Source organism: Macaca nemestrina, chromosome 1, assembly GCF_043159975.1.
Source record: "Macaca nemestrina isolate mMacNem1 chromosome 1, mMacNem.hap1, whole genome shotgun sequence".
Classification (NCBI taxonomy): Eukaryota; Metazoa; Chordata; class Mammalia; order Primates; family Cercopithecidae; genus Macaca; species Macaca nemestrina.
In genome coordinates this window covers 171,066,050-171,085,796 of record NC_092125.1, presented here as the reverse complement: position 1 = coordinate 171,085,796, position 19,747 = coordinate 171,066,050, and the positions used below count along the sequence as shown (strand labels likewise).

At 35.9% G+C, this 19,747-nt stretch overlaps 1 protein-coding gene across 15 annotated transcripts in view; it reads right to left on the bottom strand.

Moving 5' to 3' along the window:
* LOC105495176 (dedicator of cytokinesis 7) overlaps nucleotides 1–19,747 on the bottom strand; it is a 234,095-nt gene that overhangs the window by 110,755 nt on the left and 103,593 nt on the right. For all 15 annotated transcript variants that reach the window (XM_024797039.2, XM_024797040.2, XM_024797041.2 and 12 more), the window contains 5 exons: nucleotides 16,111–16,249; nucleotides 14,208–14,309; nucleotides 6,378–6,464; nucleotides 3,834–4,065; nucleotides 718–882 (listed from right to left, as the gene is read on the bottom strand). In XM_024797039.2, the coding sequence (XP_024652807.1) occupies nucleotides 718–882; nucleotides 3,834–4,065; nucleotides 6,378–6,464; nucleotides 14,208–14,309; nucleotides 16,111–16,249 (725 nt within the window). The remainder of the gene's footprint in view (nucleotides 1–717; nucleotides 883–3,833; nucleotides 4,066–6,377; nucleotides 6,465–14,207; nucleotides 14,310–16,110; nucleotides 16,250–19,747) is intronic.

Genomic DNA, 19,747 nt, shown 5'->3' with positions numbered 1-19,747 from the left:
CCACTACCTCCACTATCACCAGTGGTACATGAAAGACAATAACAAGTTGAGTCTCCAATACTCAGAAAGGTTATATTATTTCACTGACCATGAAGAGATCAGCTAACCAGATAGAATTTTTATGTTTCTAGGAACAATCTTTTATATCACTGTAGATTTCAAAGGGTTTTCAGAAAACTACCAAGCCACCACATTTCTCCTTAAATGACAACAGCATTCTGAATGACAAATACAAGATTCTATTTTTCTTGTCTTTTTTATTTTTAAAAGACAGGATCTCACTCTGTTGCCCAGGCTGGAGCGCACTGGCAAGATCATAGCTCACTCTGGCCTCAAATTCCTGGGCTCATGAGATCCTCCTGCCTCAGCCTCCTAAACAGCTGGGATTACAGGGGCAAGCAATTCCTTATCTTAACAAGGAATGATAAAATGCTTCCAGAGACAAAGTTATTTGCAAAGTTCATTTCCAAAAATTAATTCAACCAAGAACTCTAATTCAAACTAAAGAAAACTATATATAAAAAAAAGATGACTAAAAATGTAATTTATTTATCCCTTTAACTTCAGCACCTAGCACAGTGAATGGTACTTAGCAGATGTTCAATAAATGTTTGCTATTGAATAAATGGGTCACAGTACAGACTACAAAATTATCTCAATACTGACATGAACATATAATTTATGAAAGACAGTTTCATAGTAAAAAGAATAAAATACCTGGTGATGATGAATTAGGGTAAGTATTTGGTAGGCGGAAAACATAATGAATATATGATGCAAGAAGGCTATTTCTGCCATGCTGGTCATGATTTCCTTCCAAGTTTTTGTGCAGTCGATTTATAATTGATGCCATGGCTTCAAAAGATGCTTGACCCAGGTTAACTTTTGAGAAAGAAGAAAATACCTTTACTTTAACTATTTTTAGACAGTAAATTCCACGAAGACCAAAGTTTTGTCATCTCTACATACGTTAAATATAGTGATTACACAGTAACTGTATAAAGATGATTACTATTTGATAATGACTTTTAATGACACCTTGGATTAGCTGAGCCAAAAACACTTTTCTGAGCAAAATGAAAAATAACTCATTTTACTAATTTAAGACAAAAATTACATGGGTTTGATTAGTCAAAAAAGAAAACAATGCTTAACAGATACCAATTATTTAGTAAAACAATACAAAGTACATAAGAAAAAAGAAAATACATTGTGTGTAATACCTTAAGAAGCAATTTCTCATTTTAAAGATCACTCCAAAAATCTAAATAGCATACAAGGGCATATATTACTTCTGTTTAAAAAAATTAAAAATAATAAAATGGATTATTGAAAATATTAACAATATCATAATAAAATAGTGAATAAGCAACTTGATTGGAATGAGTGAATCTGTAAAATGATTAGAAGGGAGAAAAAAGGAGGGGCTAGAAAAACAGGTTGAGGTAAGACTAACACCTACTCAGTCACTCAAGTCAGTATATAACAATAATTTTACAAAAATTGGGGAATTGTGATAAATTGCATACTGAGTAAATGGGTAAACTGAACAGCCACTTTGAGCAATAGAATCTTAGATTCTGTAATTTATTTAACCAAGACAGGAAATTATGAAGAGATAATGAGGCCAATTAAGTTTTCCCAAAAGTAGAATAACCAGACAAAATGGTCATTTAGGAAGATTAATCTATATATACTGAACTAGAGGGGAAAGAGACCAGAGACAGAAACCTGAGTGAAGTTAAGTGATCCTACCTGTGTTTCTGGTTAATTCTTTTCCTTTTTCTCACAGTGGCTACTCTAAGTTACCAGAATCCTTCTCGAAACTCAGGTCCTCCTTAATCCCTCCTTAGCAAATCTTGCCTTCTATCTCACAGAAGAAATGTATAAAGCATGAAAGTCCTCGCGTTTTTCTTTTTCTTTTCCTTTTTTTTTTTTTTTTTTTAGAGATGGGGTCTCGATATGTTGACCAGACTGGTCTGGAACTCCTAGCCTCAAGCAATCTTCCCATCTTGGCCTCCCAAAGTGCTGGGATTACAGTTGTGAGCCACCACACCTGGCCAAAAATCCTCTTATTTTTCTACAAATTTATCAGAATCTGAAACTACTTTATCTCCTCTCCAAAGGAAGTAGTGCCCTCTCCTATGTAAGAGTGATCTATCTATCACCTCTACTCTTGTCTCACGTAACGACTTCATTGATTAACCTCTTTTCTCCCCATATATTTTTCTCCCTTCTCCCATTTGAGCATGTTTATATGCTGATTTCTCTCAGCATGTAAACATGCTAAAATGTCTCCCCTCTTTTGCCCTACTCAATCCTGCTTTCTCTTCTAACTTAACTTCTTAAAAGAGTAGTATATGCTTCTTGTGTTTATTTTACACTATTTGCTTCTTAACTCCCTGTAATCTGGTTTCTACCTTCACTTAGACTAAAATTACTGATGTAATTTCACGAGCAGACATTCCTCAAGTATACTAGATAAGAGAGGGACTCTGGAACCAGTTTGAATCTTGGCTCTCAAATGTAAATAAAGCATATAGCACTATTCCTGGTACACAGTAAATGCTATGCAAGTGTTTGCAATTACTGTTATTACTATTATTTTACTTAAATAATCTACAACAAAAAACAATGCTAACCTTTTTTTCCTTAAAACCTTCTTCTATAATTTCTGTAACTGTACACTCTATGATCTCATAATCCATTCTCTCTTCTCCATCCCATTGACACCTATAGGAACTCATCATTTTTTGTATGAAATTCTGCAAGACTCCTAATTTGTCTCCCCACCTGTAGGTTTTCCCACTTTTAACTCATCTCTACATAGTACAGCCATCTTTTTCTAGTCAAACTTGGTCATGTTACTTCTCTAATTAAGACCAAATCCTTCAAAGGCTATTTATTCCCTACAGAAAAATAGTCCCAATTTCCTAAAGTGTGGAAGACCCAACTTCATCTCCCACTCTCCACATTACCTCTAATCAATCCTCCAATTTATAACTACTTACAATTCTTCCCCAAATTCATTCTGAGTTCATTATGTCTGTGTACTATGCACATGCTGTTTCACGCTGTTTAATCTCCTTGGAATAATGTTAACCTGTCAGACTCCTATTCATCTTTAAATACTCAGCCCAGGAATTATTTCTACTTATAAGTCTCCCCTAAAAAAACTCAACTAATCGAATACTCCTCTCCTTTGTGCCACTAGTCAAACATAAAAATTCTATCTGGTTAGCTGAAATTTCTTTCAAGTTCAACTTCCCTGCAGAATTTGGGTGAAAGCTGTTGGTAAAAAGTAAGGAGTAAACCTTGAAAAAGGATGGGAATGAAAAACACCTTTCCTTCCAGAATTATAAAAAAGAAAAAGAGAATACAGAGACTGAGCAAATGAAGGAAAGAAGAGCTACATTAAGTGGAGGATAGCAGATGAATGAAAATGTAGAGTAGGTAGATTATACATCCTGTAAAGTACAACATGATTTATCTGTTTGCCTGTTTTCTTAACTAGTCTGTGAGATCTTAAAGTCAGGAACCATGCCTTGAACAGTGTCTATCAGTGTCAAGTACATAGTAAATGCTTAATAAATACTTGGTAAATAAATACATTTGTTTCTATAATTTGAGTATACGCCTATAGGACACATTTTATAAAAACAAAATAAAAGTTATCATTTTTCTGGCATTATAAACAAGTAAATAACATCCTCCACCCCAAATCAAATATAGTCCTTATATAGAGCAAATAGAAACCATGGTTTTTTTAAAACAAAATTTAGAAATGTCAAGTTATAGATTTCATGTCTCATCCCCAAACAAACATAAATTACCTATTTGGCCAGCAATGACAGGAGGTCTAACAACTAAAAGTATCAGTTTATCTAGCAGAAGATGAAGAAATCGGACCACTGGTTCCAACTGGGATGAATTCAGTGCTGAAATACTGCTCTTCAATTCATTTTCTAAGTTATTTTCCATGATTCGCATGTCCCCAATTCGGACTGGGAACATGTGTTCATCCAGAGCATTGACCAGAGCAAAAAATTTGTCAAGATAAGGATCCTAAAACAAAGAATGAACAAAAGCACTAAGCACTTACAACTTTATACATTTCCCAATTCTAAAGGACCACAGACCACTAACATGTATCACTTGATAACACTAAAAAGTTCACATAGGTAAACAAACATTGTTTCCAATTAAACAAATCTATTTTCATTTATTATTATAAAATGATCACTTCAAATACTATTAGTTAAGAAAACTACAGATACTAATTAAGAATTTTTTTTCTTTTTTTTTAGTTTTAGTTTGCTTTATCAGTTTGAAGTTCAATTATTGTGGCAGGCATATGAGTAACCCACTTTTGTCCATTATTAATTTATTGTCTTTCAGCTCCAAAGCCTTTGGATACAAGGCAAACTCACTGCCATATCTTATAATACTGGAGCCATTCTTTTACTGGAAGCCACCTGTGTACTGCTAAGTAAAATCTATATACTACCAACTTTCTTCCTAAATACAGCATACAGGTGCTGTGTCTTCTTATTTTCCCCTACCTCACTGTGCAGAAAAGAATTACCATAGTGGGCTTAAGACAGCTATTCTTTGAAAGCCCTGTTTACAAGTTCGGCCGTGGGCTAATGACTGGGAACTTGGATTTCAGGGGGGTTCCCATTGACAGAGATGGTTCACTGTGCCTAAACCGTCTGTGCAAACAATATGGTATAAGCTGAACACCTACTTTCCTTCTGGGAATGTGGAATTTTGGTACATGTTGGGCAAAGGGTGCCTATGTGACAAGCCCCTAGTAAAAAACCCTGGGAATTGAGTCTGTACTGAACTTCCGTGGCAGACATTTCACACATGCTGTTTCAACTTGCCCCACATGATTCCACTGGAAGAGGATTCTTGGAAGCTTATTTCTTGTTTCCTCTGGACTTCACCCCATGAGCCTTTTCCCTTGGCGAATTCTGCTTTGGGAAGCCCTCCACACCACCCTTTCCCTGTATAGGTTAGTGAAGTCTGAATTTCATTTTAAATACTTGCTGCTTCTCACTCTACATATTCTCCATGGACAATCACATTTACCAATACAGTTTCAGTTATCACATTTATTCTGTTATCTCCAAACCCAAACTTCAAACTAATTACAACCACCTACAGGACATCTCCATCTGAAGTACATAGGCACTTCAAACTCAACAGGTTCAAACATAAACTCACAGGCACCATAACTGCTTCCCCTTAGCATGGCCCGAAAAGTACTTCTCTCACGTTCTCTATTTAGGGTAGAAATTACCATCTACCTGGACTCTATGGCATTCACGGTCCTTCACAATCTATTACCAGCCTTCTATCCTTATGTATCATGATTTCCTACGCACTTTAAACTACTTTCACACCAGGTTACCTGATGGTCCTTAGACTACTGTAACTCTGTACTTGCTACTCATCATCTGAGTTGCCCACTCTCCCTTTCTCTGTGTAGTAAATGCCTACTTACAAATGCAACAGCTCAGTCTCTAGCAGAACAGATAACTCTCCCCTCTGTACTTTAAAGAATTTAGTTAATATATGTAACACTGTACTAATTTTATCATACATTTTACCCTTTCCCATATTACACTGTAAGGTTCTTAAAGGAAAAGCTCTTTCCTCAACAGGTAACATCTCTGATCTCATGGAACTTACCATTTAATGTGGGAAAGAAACAATAAACAAACGTGTATTTATGTGTCTTATATACACACACACAAACAGAGTGACAGAGTCAAAGTGCAACAGAGAAGCTGGGCATAGGCAGCAATAAGTGCAGGGTAAGATGACATACTGTACTGAGGCTGCTATGTTTAAAAGAGTAACCAAGGAAGGCCTCTCTGAGAGGAAGAGAAACTCTAATTCATAAGTCAAATGAATACCAGGAGGAAAAGCATTCCAGGCAGAATATAAAACCCATTAGAACTTGGTATATTCCAAAAATAAGGAATTTGGAACAAATGATCCCTAAAAACTCTTTCCATCTGAAATACCCAAGTCTATGATAAATAAAGTGAGCTGATGATGGTTTCTCAATTCTAATTATTCTGCCATGTACCAGAAACTTAGAAAAACCAAGTCACTTAACTATTTAAAATGAAGTCAATGACATTTTGAAACATAAAATGTTTGCTTTTGTTGACATTCAATGACATTTTGTTGATTCTTTTTAAAAAAATCTTCTAAATATTCCATGTTTTTAACTGACATATATTCTCATAAATCTGACAGCAATGACAGATTTATGACAAGTAACAAAACTGACATCACAAATATTTGATAATACATTCAATTTATTTAAGTGAAATTTGATAATAAAAATTATTAAAACTCACTTGTGTATGGATAGATGAAACAGCAACAACTTCAACATTAAAAACACCTTTGTGATTATCTACCCATTTCATGCCAGGTAGAGGAACCTGTAAGATATTAAATATAATGATCACAGCTGCTTAAGTAGATTATGAACTCTGAAAATAAACAAAAATTACAATATCCCAATGAGAAAAATATTGTGAAACCAGAGATGTACTTCCAAAATACAATGGTGAGACAGGGATGGGATAGACATTTCCATTCCAAAAAGGAGAAAGAGGAAAGAAGGGGTGACAGGTCCCAAGAAAGTCCAAAATCTAACAAGGAATTGGCTCTTAAGGGTTCATTAGCTCTTCAAGCTCAAACAATACTGGTTTTTGTTTTTTAAATAAATTATATTGTATATGTTTAAGGTATACACCACAATGTTATGGGATACATACAGACAGTAAAATGGCTACTACAGTCATGCAAATTAACATATCCATAATTTCACGGTTAACTTATTTGTTTGTTGTTGTGGCAAGAGCAGGTAAAACCTGCTAAGAATACCAAATACAGTGCAATTTTATTAACTATAGTCCTCATGCTGAGTGAGATCATTTAATATTTATTTCTATGTCTAGCTTATTTCACTTAGTATAATGTCCTCCATGTTCATCCATGCTGTGGCTAATGGCATAATCTTCTTTTTAAAAGTTGACTGATATTCCATTGTGTGTGTGTGAATATATTAAAAAACAATTTCTATATATACATATATAGTATATCTCTATAACTATATATATATATATATACACATAACAATTTATCTACTCATCTGTTGGACACTTAGGTTGTTTCCATATCTTTGCCACTGTGAATAATGCTGCAATACACATGGAAGTGCAGATATCTTTATAAGATAGTGATTTCATTTCCTTTAGGTATTTGCCCAGAAGAGGACTGCTGAGTCACAGGGCAGTTCTATTTTTCTTTAGAAACCGCCATCCTGTGTTCCACGATAATTGCATCAATCTACACTCTTACCAACAGTGTACAAGGGTTCTCTTTTTTTTTTTTCCACACTCTCATCAACATTTGTATCTCTTGACATTTTGATAACGGCCACACTAATGGAAGTAAGGTGATACTGCATAGGTTTTGATTTGCATTTCCCTAATGATTAATGATCTTGAGCACCTTTTCATATACCTCTTGGCCATTTTTATCTTCTTTAGAGAAAGTTTATTCACGTCTTTTGCCCATTTTAAAATCAGGTTATTGGTTTTCTACTACTGAGTTATATGAGTTCTCTGTAAAGTTTGGATATTAACCCCGTAACAGATATGTGGTTTTCAAATATTTTTTCCCAATTCACAGACTGTTGTTTCATTTCTTTTACTGTACAGAAGCTTTTTAGTTTGATTTCATCTCATTTATTTATATTTATTTTTGCCTTTGTAGCCTGAGCTTTTAGTGTGATATCCTAAAAATCATTGCCAAGGCCTATGCCAAGGACTTTTCCCCCTATGTTCTCTTCTAGTAGTTTTAAAGTTTCAGGTCTTATGTTTAGGTCTTTTTTCCATTTTCAGTTGATTTTTATGTAATGGTGTAAGATAAGGGTCCAATTTCATTCCTTGGCATGTGGAAATGTAGTTTTCCAGCACTATTTATTGAAGAGACTATCCTTTTTTATCACATCCTCTTGGTGCCCTTGTTGAAAATTAGCTGTCCATATGTTGGGATTTATTTCAGGTCTCTGAAGAATTACACTCTTTGGCTTCATGCTCTGCCTCTGGGACCACTGGGGCAATAGCATCATCCCCACAGGTCTAGCGTGGGTCTACCCCCAGAGCTCCTGTGAGCAGGCGTTTGCCCCCAAGGCTCTGCCAAAGGACTCGGCCCCCAAGGCTTCAGGCAGAGGTTGTTGGGCTGTTGAAACCAAGGCAATGGGCCTGATGATCTCTGAATCACCTTCAGGGTCATTTTCTCCTCATTTTGAAGAACAGTACATGTAGACATCTGAATAGCTCTATATCCTGTCAAATCCAAAAAGTCCAACATCCTTCCTTCATTTCACCCCATCTCCTTCCCCTTCAGTTGAAAGTGGCAGTGTTTCTGCTTGTATAATTCCATAAACGCTTTATCAGGTGGCAGTCCAGTCACACAGTTGGTGTTCTCTTCAGAACATGCTTTCTCATTTTTGCAATGTGGATAGGCTAAAAATATTCTAAATCTTCAAGTTCTGGTTCCTTTAACAGTTCCTTCTTCAATTCAACTCTCTCCTATCACATTTTCTGTAACCAGTCAAGAGGAACCAAGCTGCATGTTCAATACTTCTAGAAAGTTCTTCAGTCAAATATCCAAATAGCACATGTTCTATCTTCCACAAAACATGAGAACACAGTTTAGCCAAGTTCTTTGCTACTTTATTACAACAATCACTTTTCCTGTAGTTTCTAATAACATGTTCCTCATTTCTATATGAGATCTCACCAGAATTGCCCTTAATGTCCTTATTTCTACCATGTACCTCAAAAGGGCGCATGAGATGGGAGCATCCATGTAATGGCATCCTCTACCCATTACTCAGTTCCAAACTCACTTCTATATTTTTAGGTATTTATTACATGAGATGGTTTGGTTCCATGTCCCCACCCAAATTTCAACTTGAATTGTACTCCCAGGATTCCCATGTGTTGTGGGAGGGACTGGCGGAAGAGAATTTGAATCATGGGGGCGGTTTTCCCCATACTATTCTTGTGATAGTGAATAAGCCTCACGAGATTTGATGGTTTTATCAGGTGCTTCCGCTTTTGCATCCTTCTCATTTTCTCTTGCCACCACCATGTAAGAAGTGCCTTTTACCTCCCATCATGATTCTGAGGCTTCCCCAGTCAGTGAAACCATAAGTCCAATTAAACTTCTTTTTCTTCCCAGTCTTGGGTATGTCTTTATCAGCAGTGTGAAAATGTACTAATACATTACAGTAGCACCCCACTTTCTGGTACCAAAGTCTGCATTCATCAGTTCAGGTTGCATAACAAAATATCATAGACTGCATGGCTTAAACAACAGAAATTTATTTTCCCACTGTTCTCTGGAAACTAGAAATCCAAGATCAAGGTGCCAGCATAGTCAGTTTCTGGTGAGGGTTCTCACCCTGGGTTGCAGATGGCCACTTTCTTGCTTGTATACCCACACTGTGGGAGAGGGGATGTCAAGCTCTCTGGTCTCTTCTTACAAGGGCACTAATCCCATTATGAAGGCCCCACCATTGTAACCTTGTCTAAACCCAATTCCTTCCCAAAGACCCCATCTCAAAATGTCATCACATTGAGGGTTAGGCTTCAATATATGATTTTTGGGGGGAAAACAATTTGTTCCATAGCAGAGAGATTAAGAAACTTGCCCAGGATCACACAATTAAGTGTTGGAGCCAGGATTAAAGCCCTAGAAGATTATGTTATATTGCTGTTCAAAAGCATATAGATCTTTTAAAAAATAACAAAATCCTTTCATAATCCCACACGTCTTCTGAGATCTAACTTTGCTCAATTTAGTATATAAAGATTTAAATTACTCCTACACGATTACCTACATACAGAGTTGGATTGTGGCTATGTTGTTAAGTAAATAAAATAGAATTAAAAAGAAACAGAGTGTATCAGCAGCATGGAGGAGGGAAAGGTTGCAAATTCATGCAGTGAGGAAAGACTTCTTTGATGAGATGTTGCTGTGTCTACAATTTTAATAAAGAAAAGTACTCAACTATGTCAAGATCAAGAAAAGGAAAGAGAAAATTCAAAGGGCTGGAGGCAGAAAAAAGCTTGGAAGAAGCTGTCAGTGCAGAAAGAAAGGGATGTAGTAATGATTGTAGATGATGATGTTGGAGAAGTGGAAAAGACCAAATCATTCAGAGATTTGTAGGTCATGGGAAGAAATACTTGGATTATGTCTATGTGCAAAAAAAAGCCAGAGAAATGTTTTATTTGATCATAAGCAATAGAATGAAACCACCTAATTTTAATTTTAAAATTGCTTTATTTTGTGAGAATGGGTTTCAAAGAGGCAAGAACTGAAAAATATTATAAAGCACAGAAAGTGAATGAAATAGGAACTATATATACCAGAAACACTAAATCTTAGTAATACAATGTTGAATGAAAAAAACCAAGTCCCAGAGGATTATATATCACATGATAAGCTTTTGCTAAATTCATAAAATAAATAATGTTGTATTTTGGCATACAAATACTTCATTTTAAAAGTAGTTTTAAAAGGCTTGTTTTCAGGACACTGAATATACTTAAGGCTACAGAAATATACACTTAAAATTAAAATGATAAACTTTATGTTATATATATTTTTATCATAACATTTTTATTTATTTATTTTGAAGAGAAGGGTTCTGGTTCAGTTACCCAGGCTGGAGTGCAGTGGTGCAATAACAGCTCACAGTAAACTCAAACTCCTGGCTTCAAGGGATCCTCCCTCTTCAGCCTTCCAAGGCACTGGGATTATAGGTATGAGTCACCACACCAAGCATTTTTACCATAATTTTTAAAAATCCTAATTTTATACAGTTACAAGGAAGAAGAGTACAGAAAAGGGGAGGAGTCAGGAAGTACCTTGGCTGTAAGGAACTGCATTTTAAAGTTACTTTGATATTAGACAATGCCATTGGCCACCCAGAACCCCATGAGTTCAACACAGAAGGCATCAGAGTCTTCTACTTGCCCCCAAATGCCATGTTTCTAATTCAACCTCTAGATTGGGAGTCATAAGGATCTTTAAGATTCATCACACATGGCACTCTATGGAAAGGAGTGTGAATGCTATGAAGAGAACCCCAATAAATAGAACATCATTAAAGTCTGGAAGGATTATACCATTGAAAATGCTATCATTGTTGTAACAAAAGCCGTCAAGCCCACAATAAATTCTTGCTGTAGAAAACTGTCCAGAGGTTGTCATGACTTCACAGACTTCATGACAGAGCCAATTAAGAAAATCATGAAATAAATTGTGGATATGGCAAAAAGGAAAAAAAAAAAAAAATGAGGGGTAAAGATTTCCAAGGAGAAATTCACGAGCTCATAGACACCAGACTGGAGGAATTAATAGAAAATGACTTGATGGAGAAGAGTGCTTCTAAACCAGTGCCAGACATTGAGGCAGAAAACATAGAAGAAACAGTGTCAGAAAACAAACTGACATTATACAACATGGCAGAAGGGTTATTCAAGACTGCTTTTGACTTCTTTTAAAACATGGACTCATCTGTGCTAAGGGCACTGAAACTAAAACAAATGATGGAATAAACATTGGCACCACACAGAAACATTTTTTCCTTTTTTTTATATTGAGACAGAGTCTCACTCTGTCGCCCAGGCTAGAGTGCAATGGCACAATCTCTGTTCACTGTCAACCTCCGCCTCCCGGGTTCAAGCGATTCTTGTGCCTTAGCCTCATGAGTAGCTGAGATTACAGGTGACTGCCACCACACCCGGTTAATTTTTTATATTTTTAGTAGAGAAGGGGTTTCGCCATGTTAGCAAGGCTGTTGAACTCCTGACCTCAGGTGATCTGCCCACCTCAGCCTCCCAAAGTGCTGGTATTACAGGCATGAGCCACCATGCCCGGCCAGAAACACTTTCTTAAAAGAGATAGGGTCTTGCTATGTTGCCCAGGCTGAAGGGCACTGGCTATTCAAAGGCACAACCACAGCAAAGTGCAGCCTCAAACTCCTGAACTCAAGTGATCCTCTCAAGAAGCTGGGATTACAGATGTGCCACTGCATCCTGCTCTGGAAACATTTTTAGAGGAATGAAAAAGCAAGAATGTCAGACAGAAATTACAATGTATTTCTGTAAAGTTACACCAAGTGTGCCTGCTTCCCCTTCCACCTCTTCCACCTCTTCTACCTCTGCCACCTCTAAGATAGCAAGACCAATCCCTACTCTTCCTCCTCCTCCTCAGCCGACCCAACTTGAAGACAATGAGGATGAAGACCTTTATGATGATGCACTTCTACTGAGGGATAGTAAATATATTTTCTGTGCCTTACAATTTTCTTAAGAACATTTTCTTTTCTCTATATCACTTTAAGAATACGGTATATAATACATTTGACATACAAAATACATGCTAATTAATTGTTTATGTTACTGGTAAGGCTTTCAGTCAACAGTAAACTATTATATTAGTACTTAAGTTTTTAGGGAGTCGAAAGTTATATGTGGATTTTCAAGTGCATGCTAGGAAGGAGGGATGTTACCCCTTACCGCCATGTTGTTTAAGGGTCAACTGTTTAAAAAAGTTTTGGCTCTTAATCAGGTGGCTTATTTCACATGTCAAGCAGTCTATATTTTATGTCTATAGTCAAATCCAAATTATCACCATATTCTTGATCTGTGAGCATATATAGTATGGTAGCTAGAAGAAAACCATGAGTCTTCCTTTAGAAAGCTGAACTTGCCCTGCAATTAAGTAAAAACAAATCCTTAACTTCAACAAAAATATATTTTCTTTTAAAACATCTCCTTTGAAATATAATGCTCTTTGACAAAAGGCCACCTTTCTGTATAACAAAGTCACACGAAGAAGTCATCCTGAAAAGATGTGTCCCTGGAAAAATGAAAGAAAGACTGGGAGGAGGGAGAGTCATATTTCTTACTCTACTGTCTTTATTCATTAATCTAATAAATATATATTGAGTGTCTATGACAGGCCAAATACTGTTCTAAATACTTGTAGACAGCAATGAGCAAGACAGACAAAGTTCCTACCCTCATGGTGTTTATACTCTATAGAGAATAAATAAACAAAAAACATTTTAAATATAAAGTCAATGATAAATGATATGAGGAAAAATAAACAGATAAAGTGGGAGAGGCTGCTATTTAGAATAATCATAGACAACTTCCTTGGTGAGGTGATATTTGAGTGGAGGTCTGAGTAAAATGAAGAAACAGGCTTTGCAACAGAGCACTGCCAGCAGAGGGAAGAGCAAAGGGCCTGAAATGGAAGTGCACTTCTCATGTGTGAGGAACAGCAGAGGCTCTGTGCTATGTGGCTAGGGCAAAGTGAGTGACAGAGAACAGTGAGAAATAAGATCAGAGCAAAAGTCTTGAATCGTTTTTAAAAAATAAAAATACATACACATTTATGTGAATACATTTTGAATTGTATTCTGAAAACAAATGTCACCAGGACAATATTCACAAGACATATTTTAGAGTAACATTTACAGCAGTTATATTCAAAATCATTAAGAGACACTGACAACCACTGTGTTTCTCTCAAGAGTAACTTTGGTTTATGAACAGTAGCTACTGATTCTTGATTGAGATTTTTCCAATGTTTGTGTTACGAGTCTTTCAAATCACATATGTAATCATCAAAGTTGCCAATATTTCTTGTATTACAGGTTCACAGCAACTTTGTTTTCATTCACACGATCATCAATTACAAAAAGATTCTAAAAAATTAATTTAAATGTTTTTCTTCTCCCAGTCTTTTAGTGAAATGTTAACAGTCTACTAAAAAAAAAAGAAATATTCATCTATTTAAAGAAGCTTCTCATGTTACAGTATGAAAATTCTCCAAAATGATCTTTTGAGTTTCCATTCCATGTATTATTTTGCTTTTAAAATGAGGATATTTAAATTTAAATTTAAAAACAGGATAAAAGCTTCTAAGTTTTACGTAAAAGAATTTTAATCATGGGGGAAAATACTTTTTCTTCATGATCTATAAACTTTAAGTAGAAGAAATGGCAAGAGTTTGCTTGGTAAAAACATATTTATAGTAAAAAACTCATTTCATTCAATCTGGAGAATGTCAACATGGGAGATACTGACCTCAGGAGACAGTACAGAATAAGCCTGTGGTGGTTTCTCCAGTGAGACTGGTAAGCAAAACTGGCCAGTCTTCAACCGTCCATTCTGAAGCATTGGTATCCACTTTTAAAGAAAATAAAACAACTTTATTTTAAATACATTTGCTATAAAAATAATTACTTAGAAAGCATGTTTTAAGAACTTGGTACAAGTCTAATTTGTCTCATATCATCAAACATTAAGGGATTTAATTATATAAGTAATAATAATAGGCCTTCATAATTCCTCTAAAGAGAAGTTTCCCTAATGAAATTTTATTAAGCAGGAGATCCTCAAAACATTATTATTACTAACCATGCAATATTAAAATCTAGAGGCGAAAAGTCAGTCTTAGAAAAAAGACATAAAGTAAATATATTTTAAAACTGAGATAATCATTTCAATGTAAATAGTGAAATAATTGATTAGATAGGAATCCTAGAAACAAAAAGTATGATCATAAATTTATTGTCTTATAGTTAGAGCAAAACTCATGTCACAAATTGCCAGAGACAAAAATAATGAATCAAATGTTGGCTTTTCTCTTTTGGCTGAAAGCATAATTTTTCTGACAGAATTGTATTACACCATACTATGATGTCCTTCATCTTAGGTTTATCTTTGCAATTCAATCATAGTAATTTATTTTTTATTTTTATTTTTGAGACAAGGTCTCACTCTGTTACCCAGGCCGGAGGGCAGTGGCATGATCTTGGCTCACTGCAACCTCTGCCTCCCAGGCTCAAGCAATCCTCCCATTTCAGCCTCCCTAGCAGCTGGGATCACAGGAGCACACCACCACACCTAGCTAATTGTTTTATTTTTGGTAGCGATGGGGTTTTGCCATGCTGCCCAGGCTGGAAATCATAATTTTGAAAAAGACTCAAGGGTTTTAATTTTTTCTCCAATATTCTCTTTTACTCATTTTATATTAAAATCATTATCTGCTGAAGAGTCCGTGAACCTATTATATTTATGCTGCACTATTGGGTATACACCTAATAATCAGGACTAACACCCAAGTGTTTATACATGTTTGTTAATAAATCAATTAATTACATTAGCTAATTACATTAATGGCTATTTTCTTGTTATAATGGCTCTTCCTAATCAATGCAACTTCATAACTATGGGGAATTAGACAGGGAATATTCAAATAACAAGAAACAGGCCAGGCGCCATGGTTCACGCCTGTAATCCTAGCACTTTGGGAGGCCAAGGCAGGCGGATCACTTGAAGCCAAGAGTTTGAGACCAACCTGGCAAGCATGGTGAAACCCCATCTCTACTGAAAATACAAAAAAATTAGTTGGACATGGTGGAGGGCACCTGTAATCCCAGCTATTCAGGAGGCTGACAGAGGAGAACTGCTTGAACCCAGGAAATGGAGGTTGCAGTGAGCCAAGATCGCGCCACCACAATCCAGCCTGGGAGACAGAGACTCTGTCTAAAAAAAAACAAAAAAAGAAAAAGAAGGCCAGGTGCGGTGGCTCACACCTGTAATCCCAGCACTTTGGGAGGCTGAGGCGGGCAGATCACGAGGTCAGTAGATGGAGACCATCCTGGCTAACACAGTGAAACCCCCGTTTCTACTAAAAATACAAAAAAATTAGCTGGGCATGGTGGTGGGTGCCAGTAGTTACAGCTACTCAGGAGGCTGAGGTAGGAGAATGGTGGGAACCCGGGAGGTGGAGCTTGCAGTGAGCCAAGATCATGCCACTACACTCCAGCCTGGGCGACAGAGCGAGACTCCATCTCAAAAAAAAAAAAAAAGAAAAAAAGAAAAACCAGAAAGAAAACAAAAATTGACAAGAAATATCAACTATATCTTAAATATCACCATTATTTTAGCTCTTTGATCTAAATAGTCAACCAAAAAGACTTACTGTATATCCAACTGGTGTTTCAAGAGGAGTATTTTGTTTTTGTTGACAACTAACATGATAAAAAGTAAAAAGCAAGTGATGATGGTCAGTTAAAGTAGCAGGAAGCTTAACCTTGATTTCTTCATGAAAATCAGGAGACCTTCATACAAAAAAACAAAAAACAAAAAAACAAAAAAACACAACAGTCAGTAACTTGTCCAAAATAAATAATGTATTTGTATATTTGAATAATTTAAAAATTTTAAGATTCATGTTTAATTTTTCCTCTAGTCCAAAATGTTTTTCTTTATCCCCAATCTCTAAATAACTAAATCCTACTTCCATAAAAGAGAGCTGCCACTGTTTCTGAAATTTCTCATCCCATTTTTCTTAATAGGCTGAGTAATCCTACTATTTGAAAGTTCATTAATAATCACCACCTTGATCCTGAGATCTCCATTAGATTGGAAGCTGTATAAAAGAGGACACTGGCAGGGCACGGTGGCTCACGACTGTAATCCTAGCACTTTGGGAGGCCAAGGCAGGTGGATCACGAGGTCAGGAGATCAAGACCATCCTAGCAAACACGGTGAAACCCCATCTCTACTAAAAATACAAAAAAACATTAGCCGGGAGTGGTGGCAGGCGCCTGTAGTCCCAGCTACTCGGGAGGCTGAGGCAGGAGAATGGCGTGAACCCGGGAGGCAGAGCTTGCAGTGAGCTGAGATCACACCACTGCACTCTAGCCTGGGCGACACAGGGAAACTCTGTCTCAAAAAAAAAAAAAAAAAAAAAAAAAGACACTAAGGTAGGGAGTTCTATATTTATGAGCCAATTCTGATAAACAATTCATAAAACATTTTCCCTACATAGGAGTATGCTTTCATATTAAAACTAATGTGTAAAAAAACTAATTTGTAAAAAAAAGTGGTAAAAAGGCATCTTTAGACAACTTAATATCAAACTATCACACTGGAGGCCAGGTGTAGTGACTCACACCTATAATTCCAGCACTTTGGGAGGCTGTGGCGTCAGGATTACTTGGAGTCAGGAGTTTGAGACCAGTCTACACAACATAGCCAGACTCATCTCTACAAAAAATAAAAATAAATAAATAAATTTTAAAAAGTCCTAGCTACTTGGGAGGCTGAGATGAGAGGATCACTTGAGTCCAGGAGTTCAAGGCGGCAGTGAGCTATGATCCTGCCACTGCACTCCGGCCTAGGTGACAGAATGAGACAAAAAATAAATAAAATAAAATATTTTTTAAAAAAAGATCTAGTTTTGCTCTATAGACTGTCTTATATCAACCATTTCGTTGAAGAAATAAAAAAAGTTACCAAAATATGGACTATAATTGACTGCTAAAATAAACAAAAAACCCAGTAAAATCAGGAAACGCCCACAAACTGCATTTGTCTTAGTTTAGAAGCGCTTCCAGACTCTTAAGAATACAACAAATATCTTGTTTGATCAAACCAATGACACTTTCTTCTCAATATTCACTGAGAATAATCCCAAGAGGGCACTTTTATAGAAAAGCATGGCTGCTATTCATAACAAAAAGGGATAAAACCTTAGCATTCCAACCTTCCATATTCAATGAGTATCTCTCAGAATTATATTCAACAAAAACGCAACCAAACCATATTGCTCCAACTATCCTTAAAGCGAGGTCTGTCCCATCAATCAGGTTTTCTTCCTTAGATGTTAATAGGTCAAATATCCTTCCATCTCAAATAAGCCTCAAAAACATTAACAGGTACAGACTTGAACACAGGAATATTAAGTAGAACAAGGCTTTTGATAATAAACAAGAAAGATAGCTAATGTTAGCCATCTGAGAACTTGATGACTTTGGTGAAAAAAAAAAAAAAAGACACTAGGCATCTTATTACTAATCCCACCAATCACCACTGAATTATGAGAAAGTTGAGTTTACCAACAATGTCAGATGGCATAGTCATTTTAATTCCACTGATGCTGCAAACAACAACAAAAAAGACCTAGTAATAAAATGGGATAATTTTTAGAAATTACTATCTTCTTTATCAATACATTTCCTGGTATTCAGTGTTTTAGTTCACTTCTGTCCTAAAAATCACATCATGTGAAGACTTTTGTTGAAAATTAAACATCTAAGAGAGTTATTCATTCAATAAGTAGGTTTAATTGCCCACCTTTGGCTAAACATTGCGTTACCTTTGTAGTGGTTTTAAAGACGAACATTAAAAAACAACTACCCTCAAAAAGTATGCAACTTAGTAGGAATATAAATAAGACACACATATATCAATAGCTATGCTATAAAACAGGGGTTGGCAAACTATGGCCTATGAGCTAAAAATAGTTCACTGCCTGGTTTTGTATAGCCTGCAAACTAAGAATGGTTTTTACATTTTTAATTGGGGGTAAAAAAGAATAATAATATTTCACAATATGTGAAAATTATATGAAATTCAAATTTCAATGTCCATAAATAAAGCTTTATTGAAACACAGCTATATCCATTTACTTGTAACATTTCTTACTGTCTATGGCTGTTTTTGCACTATAATGGCATAGATGAATGGCTGCAAGAGAGACCATATAACCACAGGCCTAAAATATATACCATCCAGTCCTTTGTAGAAAATGTTTGCCAACCCCTGGTATACAGCATATAGGGTTATGTGCTTCAAGAACAGAGCTGAACAGATTACTTCAAGTTAGAGATCAGGAAATTATAACTTAGGAGGTAATATTTGATATGGACCTTGAAGAATGAGTAGGAGTTCAATAAATAAAGGGATTTGATATTATAATAGAAAAAAAAACCCAAGAATGGCCCAGAAACAGGACAGCACAGGATGTTTAGTAATAAAGCAGAAAGGAAATCAGCAAGACTTAACAGATGATTGAATATTAAAGAGGAAAGACAAAGATGTCTTAAATTTTGAGCCAGAGTATCTGGAAAAATGGTGGTACCATTAATAAAAATGGAGAGTAAGAAAGACATAGGGTCAGGACAAGAGTCAGGGATAGATACACGAACACAGAGAAGACAGCAGGGCATCCAAATGAGCATGTACAATAGGCCACTAAAAATATGTATCTGTACTTCAAAATGAAGGTATGACTAAAAACAGAATTGGAAACAATCCACATAAACATTAAGGCAGTAGCATTTTCACTGAATGTAACTCTGAGAGATACATGTACGATTATTCAAGAAAACAATATATTAAGAATGAGAGTTAAGGGCAAAACTTTAGTGTTCTGTGTGGAATGCCTTACACTTACGGGAAAAAGAATACTACAGAAAAAAAAAGTAAGTGTTCAAAGAGGTAGAAGGAAGTCCAAGACAAGGCCATAACATAAAGATAAGAGGCAAGTTTTAAGAAGGGCAAGGAAAATACATACTATACAACAGCACTGAGAAAGGATTGTTGTGTTTGTAAGTATGGAAAACAGAAGCTTCTTTTTGAGAATAAGAGACAGAGCCAATGAAGCAGAAGACTAATGCTGCAAGAAACAGAATAAATGATTGACTTATATTCTGAAAGAGGTCAAAAGGATCATTTGAAAGCAGGGGTGAAAAGATTCACATTTACCAGGGAGTAGGCCATCATTTCCCACGAAACAGAAGGAAAGGCAAATCAGCATAGAGAATTTGAGA